The sequence below is a fragment of the Echiichthys vipera genome (assembly GCF_963691815.1).
Source record: "Echiichthys vipera genome assembly, chromosome: 3".
Classification (NCBI taxonomy): domain Eukaryota; kingdom Metazoa; phylum Chordata; class Actinopteri; order Perciformes; family Trachinidae; genus Echiichthys; species Echiichthys vipera.
In genome coordinates, this window is record NC_139828.1 from 623,184 (window position 1) to 631,830 (window position 8,647).

The window sequence follows — 8,647 nt, forward strand, 5'->3', positions numbered from 1 at the left end:
GAGAAAACTAATTCATTAATCAGGTCAAAAGTATTGTTTCCATTTCAAACTGCTTTTCATAGTTTGTGTGTGTCAGGATGCAGAAGCAGAGACCTGGACCTGGACGTGGACCTGGATCTGGACCTGGATCTGGACCCAGCTGTGTGTCCATGAGGAGTGACCACTCTAAGGGTGGTTATATTGACTTTAAAGATGGACGACCTGCTGATGGAAGGTAATCATTTCACAGTGAAGTTTGTTATTATCTGATTTCTCAGAAGAAGAATCACATCTTTCGTACATTCATCATGTTTGTTCTCAAAGAGTCAAATGTTGTTTAAGACTCAACTCAATTACAAAGCACACAACTGTCAGTTTCATGACTTTACAGAAGTACACAGAAGATGTGTGTGTTGCTTCTCTACTTGTGTTGAAACACACACCTCTCTGTCCTGCTGCCTCCTGAGACACAGCTGCTGCTCATGTTGTCTTCAAATCAGCATGAATCACCTGTGGACACATGTGAGTCCGTAAATGTCCCTAAACTTGATGTTTTCTCTGCAGAGTTGAGCAGGAGAGCTCCGAGGTTCCCACTGATCGGTCCGCTCAGCAGCATCACACACACCTGGACTCAGTGTTTACGGTGCGTACATGTGCAAACACACCTTTCACTGTGAACTTCATCAACTCCATATTAAATGATGATGGGGCCGTTCAGGAACAGCCGGATGAATCACATGTTGTGTTGAAGCAGTTTAAATCCACTTCATCGTTCTGTTCCAGCTGCTGGAGGAGAACATCGTCACTTTTGTGAAGAACGAGCTGAAGAGGATCCACAAGGCTCTGAGTCCAGATTACCCAGAATGCTTAGAGAGTCAGAGGGAGGATGAGGAGGTGTTGGACAGTGAGGATGAAGAGCAGAGGAGCAGCAGAGAGGCGTTTCTGAAGATCACACAGTTGTTCCTGAGGAGAATGAAGCAGGAGGAGCTGGCTGACTGTCTGCAGAGCAGTAAGAGGATCTGAATGTCTTTAACATGATGGAAAAGGGAAATGGAGGCAGCATGGGAGAAGTTTACATTTCCAAACTGTGCTGCACACATCTGCATCAGACCAGAGGCTGTTTGTCCTCCACTGATGAGCTGAATGAAACTGTTGGAGGAGGAACTATACAGCCAGTGTTCAATGTTCTGTTGTCTGGTTTTCTGTAGGATCCACTCACTGGTTTCATTTGTTCTTTGTTCGTTCAGGAAGTCATTCTGGAGTTTGTCGACGTGAACTGAAGTCTCACCTGAAGAAGAAGTTCCAGTGTGTGTTTGAGGGGATCGCTAAAGCAGGAAACCCAACTCTTCTGAATCAGATCTACACAGAGATCTTCATCACAGAGGGAGGGAGTGCAGAGGTCAATGATGAACATGAGGTCAGACAGATTGAAGCAGCATCCAGGAAACACGACAGACCAGAAACAACAATCAGATGTGGAGACATCTTTAAAGCCTCACCTGGAAGAGAGGAACCAATCAGAGCAGTGATGACAAAGGGAGTGGCTGGCATTGGGAAAACAGTCCTAACACAGAAGTTCACTCTGGACTGGGCTGAAGGCAAAGCCAACCAGGACGTACACTTCACATTTCCATTCACTTTCAGAGAGCTGAACGTGCTGAAGCAGAGAAAGTTCAGCTTGGTGGAACTTGTTCATCACTTCTTTAGTGAAACCAAAGAAGCAGGAATCTGCAGGTTTGAAGAGTTCCAGGTCGTGTTCATCTTTGACGGTCTGGACGAGTGTCGACTTCCTCTGGACTTCCACAACACTGAGGTCCTGACTGATGTTACAGAGTCCACCTCAGTGGATGTGCTGCTGACAAACCTCATCAGGGGGAAACTGCTTCCCTCTGCTCGCCTCTGGATCACCACACGACCTGCAGCAGCCAATCAGATCCCTCCTGAGTGTGTTGACATGGTGACAGAGGTCAGAGGGTTCACTGACCCACAGAAGGACGAGTACTTCAGGAAGAGATTCAGCGATGAGGAGCAGGCCGGCAGAATCATCTCCCACATCAAGACTTCACGAAGCCTCCACATCATGTGCCACATCCCAGTCTTCTGCTGGATCACTGCTACAGTTCTGGAGGAAGTGACGAGAACCAGAGAGGGAGCAGAGCTTCCCAAGACCCTGACTGAGATGTACATCCACTTCCTGGTGGTTCAGTCCAAACTGAAGAGCATCAAGTATGATGGAGGAGCTGAGACGGATCCACACTGGAGTCCAGAGAGCAGGAAGATGATCGAGTCTCTGGGGAAACTGGCTTTTGAGCAGCTGCAGAAAGGAAACCTGATCTTCTATGAGTCAGACCTGAGAGAGTGTGGCATCGATATCAGAGCAGCCTCAGTGTACTCAGGAGTGTTCACACAGGTCTTTAAAGAGGAGAGAGGACTGTACCAGGACAAGGTGTTCTGCTTCATCCATCTGAGTGTTCAGGAGTTTCTGGCTGCTCTTCATGTCCATCTGACGTTCACCAACTCTGGAGTCAACCTGCTGTCAGGAGAACAAACAAGAAACAAGCCTGAACCAACACGTCTCTACCAGAGTGCTGTGGTCGAGGCCTTACAGAGTCCAAACGGACACCTGGACTTGTTCCTCCGCTTCCTCCTGGGTCTTTCACTTGAGACCAACCAGAAACACCTACGAGGCCTGCTGACACAGACAGGAAGTAGTTCACACACAAAAGAGAAGACAGTCCGGTACATCAAGGAGAAGATCAGTGAGAATCTGTCTGCAGAGAAAAGCATCAATCTGTTCCACTGTCTGAATGAACTGAAGGATCGTTCTCTGGTGAAGAAGATCCAACAGTCCCTGAGTTCAGGAAGTCTCTCCACAGATAAACTGTCTCCTGCTCAGTGTTCAGCTCTGGTCTTCATCTTACTGACATCAGGAAAAGATCCGGACGTGTTTGACCTGAAGAAGTACTCTGCTTCAGAGGAGGCTCTTCTGAGGCTGCTGCCAGTGGTCAAAGCCTCCAACAAAGCTCTGTACGTGCTCACATGAATATCAGATTACTGTAGTTTTTATTCATTCAGAACTAACAACCATTGTTTGTCATCGTTGTCTCATGTATTGCTGATTCCTCTTTAGACTGAGTGGCTGTAACCTGTCAGAGAGAAGCTGTGCAGCTCTGTCCTCAGTCCTCAGCTCCCAGTCCTCTAGTCTGAGACATCTGGACCTGAGTAACAACGACCTGCAGGACTCAGGAGTGGATCTGGTGTCTGATGGACTGAAGAGTCCACACTGCAGACTGGAGACTCTCAGGTTGGTGCTCTGCTGTTTTAAAATGATGACCCTCTGAACTCTGATTCTCTTTGTTTCCTACTAGAGAGCAGATTGTGCATTGTCCTGTTTGTCTGTTTGTGTGTCCCTGCAAGAACCATTCATCCGATCGACTTCACACTTGGCAGCTGTTTTACTGGGGAGCCAAGTGAGAGCAGTGTTAGGTGCAATTTTGACACATGTTCAATATCAATACACTTCTAATATTCCCAAAGCAACTGCTGTGCAGCAGTGTGGGGTTGGTCTTCTGGGAGTCCACCATGTCAGAGCTGTCATCAGCTGTCAGCTGTTGCCTTAGTAACAGTAAACATTCAGTCGTCTGTCTAAATACAGGAAGTGATGTGTCGGATAAATGAATAACACTGAAGAATGAATAAGGCCGAGTTAGTGATGAGTGGATGTTGAATATGGATGCTTCTGTCTGCTTCAACACTCATCAGAGAAGAGAGAAGCACGACAAAGAAGAAATGCAATTTCACCGACTGTGACGCATCAACGAGGTTCTCCACCAGCACTGATGCTATTACACTGGGGTGTGTGTGTGTGTGTGTGTGTGTGTGTGTGTGTGTGTGTGTGTGTGTGTGTGTGTGTGTGTGTGTGTGTGTGTGTGTGTGTGTGTGTGTGTGTGTGTGTGTGTGTGTGTGTGTGTGTGTGTGTGTGTGTGTGTGTGTGTGTGTGTGTGTGTGTGTGTGTGTGTGTGTGTGTGTGTGTGTGTGTGTGTGTGTGTGTGTAGTCTCTCAGGCTGTCTGGTCTCAGAGGAAGGCTGTGCTTCTCTGGTCTCAGCTCTGAGCTCCAACCCGTCCCATCTGAGAGAACTGGACCTGAGCTACAATCATCCAGGAGACTCAGGAGAGAAGCTTCTGTCTGCTGGACTCAAGGATCCACACTGGAGACTGGACTCTCTCAGGTATGGACAGACAGACAGACTGGACTCTCTCAGGTGTGGACAGACAGACAGACTGGACTCTCTCAGGTGTGGACAGACAGACAGACTGGACTCTCTCAGGTGTGGACAGACAGACAGACTGGACTCTCTCAGGTGTGGACAGACAGACAGACTGGACTCTCTCAGGTGTGGACAGACAGACAGACTGGACTCTCTCAGGTGTGGACAGACAGACAGACTGGACTCTCTCAGGTGTGGACAGACAGACTGGACTCTCTCAGGTGTGGACAGACAGACAGACTGGACTCTCTCAGGTGTGGACAGACAGACAGACTTGACTCTCTCAGGTGTGGACAGACAGACAGACTGGACTCTCTCAGGTGTGGACAGACAGACAGACTGGACTCTCTCAGGTGTGGACAGACAGACAGACTGGACTCTCTCAGGTGTGGACAGACAGACAGACTGGACTCTCTCAGGTGTGGACAGACAGACAGACTGGACTCTCTCAGGTGTGGACAGACAGACTGGACTCTCTCAGGTGTGGACAGACAGACAGACTGGACTCTCTCAGGTGTGGACAGACAGACAGACTGGACTCTCTCAGGTGTGGACAGACAGACAGACTGGACTCTCTCAGGTGTGGACAGACAGACAGACTGGACTCTCTCAGGTATGGACAGACAGACAGACTGGACTCTCTCAGGTGTGGACAGACAGACTGTTTGTGTCTCTAACTGATGAACTCTGGTTCCTGTTGAAGGACCTGATGAGTGAAGTTGATGGTGTCTTTGTGTCTTCCTGCAGGATGGACCATGGTGGACCACAGTGGTTGAGACCTGGTCTGAGGAAGTGTGAGTGTGTTTTCAGTGTGATTCAGGAGAACTCAGCTGCTAATGTTACACTAGAGTTTGACATGTTCTGGACTGAAGTACAAACATGAACTTCTCCAGAGTTTCAATCAGGATCCAGCTTCTGTTTTTGTGCAGAAAGATTTTAGAACTGAATCCATTTCAAATCCACAAAGACCCCAAAGTGAAGTCAGTGATCCAACAGAACTAATGGGTCCATTTCATTAGCAGTGGAGCCAACAGAGAGCTCTCTTTGCTCCTTCTTCTTTGGACTCTGACATTAGAGAAGAGCTGTGTTGCCTTCAGGTGCTGCTTTAAACTCCGTATTCACAGTTTGACAGATAGAAGTTGTGTTCAGGAAGCCTTCAGTTTTCTACATCACAGATGAAAACCTGCAGCTGTTTTGTCTTGTTCTCTCCATCAGATGCCTGTGAACTGGAACTGGACACAAACACAGTAAACAGAAGACTCAAACTGTCTGACAACAACAGGAAGGTGACACATGTGAAGAAGGATCAGTCATATCCTGATCATCAAGACAGGTTTGACCCCTGGCCTCAGCTGCTGTGTAGAACTGGTCTGACTGGTCGCTGTTACTGGGAGGTCGAGTGGAGAGGAGATGTTTTTATATCAGTGAGTTACAGAGGAATCAGCAGGAGAGGAAACAGTAAATACTGTGTGTTTGGATGGAATGATCAGTCCTGGAGTCTGTGGTGCTCTGATGATGGCCGTTCCTCTGTCTGTCACAATGACAGAGAAACATCCATCACCTCCACCTCCTCCGTCTCTCACAGAGCAGCAGTGTATGTGGACTGTCCTGCCGGCTCTCTGTCCTTCTACAGAGTCTCCTCTGACTCACTGATCCACCTCCACACCTTCAACACCACGTTCACTGAACCTCTTTATCCTGGGTTTATGTTGTGGTTCCCTGGTTCCTCAGTGTCTGTGTATCCTCTGCAGGTCTGAGTCTCTCCTGTGCACAGAAACACTGAAGATCAGCTGCTGAAATCAAAGTTCAGTGTGTTCACCATCACACACACACTCTGCACTGTGAAGCAGATCTGTCTCACACTCACACACTGATCTGATTTCACCTCTTTGATCATCAACATTTAACACTTTAGCTAGAAACTCTTCCTGAAACGTGACGAGAGGAATCGATCTTTCTGAGTCATGATGTCGTATATTTCAAATGTGGAAAGCATCTGGAACCATCTCCATGTTTTCTAATGTTTCCAAAAGCTTTTAATAAAATCTATGCTTCTGTTGTATGTTGAGGGTCCACGTGTCTTCATTTCATCACTTTCAACATCAGCAGGTTCCTCCTGAGGTGGATCTGGTCCTCGCCGTCGCAGTGTGAGCGCTCAGAGGGCGAGCAGCTCCTGGTACATCCATTCTTGGAAACGCCTTTTCTCAGGAATCCCCCCTGGAGTAAGTTTGGTGTCTGTGAGTATAAAATATATATATATGTTATGGTTTGTGTTGGATCAGGACCCAAATGCACGACTCCACTCTGGTTCAAAGTGCAACAAACAGTCTTCAATGTTCAAAAGGGTGCAAGCATAGGTGCGAGGTGGAGGGGTGGTGCGAGGTCCCAGGATCCTGATGTGGGAGGTGGAGTCACTGAGGAGTGCGTGGATGCAGGTGGCGTGATGTGAGGTCCGCTGTAGGGGAATGGTGATGCAGTGAGAGAGCTCCGGGGAGCAGGTCCACAGGCAGGTCCACAGGCAGGTCCACAGGCAGGTCCACAGGCAGGTCCACAGGCAGGTCCACAGGCAGGTCCACAGGCAGGTCCACAGGCAGGTCCACAGGCAGATCCACAGGCAGGTCCACACGCAGGTCCACAGGCAGGTCCACAGGCAGGCAGGTCCACACGCAGGTCCACAGGCAGGCAGGTCCACGGGCAGGTCCACAGGCAGGTCCACAGGCAGGTTCACAGGCAGGCAGGGAGGAAGCAACGCTCAGGACTGCACAGCAAACTCAGTAATCTGAAGCAAGGTAGCAAAAACACAGGGAGATTAGCTTCACAAGCTAAGTACAGGCCTTATCCCTCCCAGTCAGCAAGGTATCAGTATCCCCGCCCCCCTGCGACGCACTGCGAAGGCCGGGTGTCCATCGATGAGCCGGGGGGATGGAGGGGCGACGGCAGGAGGGCACAGAGTACTGGTGGAAACAGGTTTAAGCTGGAGACATGGAAGATGGGATGTACCCTCAATGACGCAGGGAGCTTGAGGCGAATGGCAGAAAGGTTAATAATGGACTCAATTTCATCAGGACCAATAAATCTGGGAGACAGCTTTTTGGAAGTCATACTGAGGGGAATGTCCTTAGCTGGAGTACGCCGCCGGTCCGCCAACCTCCGATTCTGGTCCTGGGTGCGCAGAAGAGCAGCCTTTGTCTTTTTCCAGATTCTGCGGATCCTTCGGAGGTTTAGCTGGACCGATGGTACGGCGAGCTCCTGCTCTTGGGAAGGGAACAGAGGAGGTAAATAACCAACAGAGTCTTCAAAAGGAGTCAAACCCGTAGCTGCAGATATCAGAGAGTTATGCGAGTATTCCACCCAGGTGAGATGAGTCCTCCAGGAGGCAGGGTTCTGAGCACATATGCAGCACAGCGCAGTCTCCAGATCTCGATTGGCTCTCTCCGTTTGGCCATTGGACTGTGGGTGGTATCCCGAAGACAAGCTCTCTGTAGAGCCCAATGCCCGGCAAAACTCTTTCCATACTTTAGACGTGAACTGGGGGCCTCTGTCTGACACGATGACTGATGTAATGCCATGGATCCGGAGCACATTGTTCACCAGTTATTCATCAGTCTCTGTAGCTGAGGGAAGCTTAGGCAGTGCCACAGAATGCACCGCTTTGGAGAAGCGGTCAACAATGGTAAGAATAGTGTCATTACCTTGGTACAACGGCAGTCCGGTGACAAAGTCCACAGCAATATGGGACCAAGGACGACTCGGCACAGGCCGATGAGTAGTTCTCCCTCGAGCACAGACAGAACATGCCTTGACATACTCACAGGTGTCTGCAGCCAGTGTTGGACACCAGAAGTGACGTTGAAGCAGGGACATGGTGCGGGAAGTACCAGGATGGCAGGCAAATCGGGATGTGATGTGTGGCCCCACAGCAGAACCTGAGGGCGGACAGGAACAAACAAGCAACCCCGGGGACCACCACCGGGATCCATAAATGCTGAAAGCTTTGGGTTGGGAGGGGCTGTACTGGTCGACACATCTCTGCAACATTGCGTGGAAGTCTGGGACAGTGCCAAGGAATGGAAGACCAGGGTGGTGATTCCCCTGTTTAAAAAGAGGGACCAGAGGGTGTGTGCCAGTTACAGGGGTATCACACTAAAAATATACAGATTCTTTCCTGGATGTGATCGGATCCTGGAAAGGGGGCCTCAGAGTTGGCTCATCAAGGCATGTGACCTGGTCCTTCGGGAGATACTGTGGGAGGTGCTGCGGGAGTATGGGTTCACTTCTGAGGGCCGTCCAATCTCTGTACTATCAAAGAGAGAGCTGTGTCCGGATCCTTGGCAGTAAGTCGGATTCGTTCCTGGTGAGGGTCGGCCTCTGCCAGGGGTGCTCTTTGTCACCAATCCTGT

The 8,647-nt window shown here is 49.6% G+C and overlaps 1 protein-coding gene across 1 annotated transcript; it reads left to right on the forward strand.

Moving 5' to 3' along the window:
- Positions 1-480: 480 nt before the first annotated feature.
- Positions 481-6,309, forward strand: LOC310966830 (NLR family CARD domain-containing protein 3-like; the record flags this gene model as incomplete). The annotated part of the gene is made up of 7 exons (XM_083940758.1): positions 481-501; positions 763-988; positions 1,227-3,006; positions 3,110-3,283; positions 4,035-4,208; positions 4,995-5,041; positions 5,463-6,309. 7 exons carry the CDS (start codon positions 481-483, stop codon positions 6,002-6,004), a joined length of 2,964 nt encoding a protein of 987 aa, XP_083796884.1. The 3' UTR covers positions 6,005-6,309.
- Between the last annotated feature and the right edge of the window lie 2,338 nt (positions 6,310-8,647).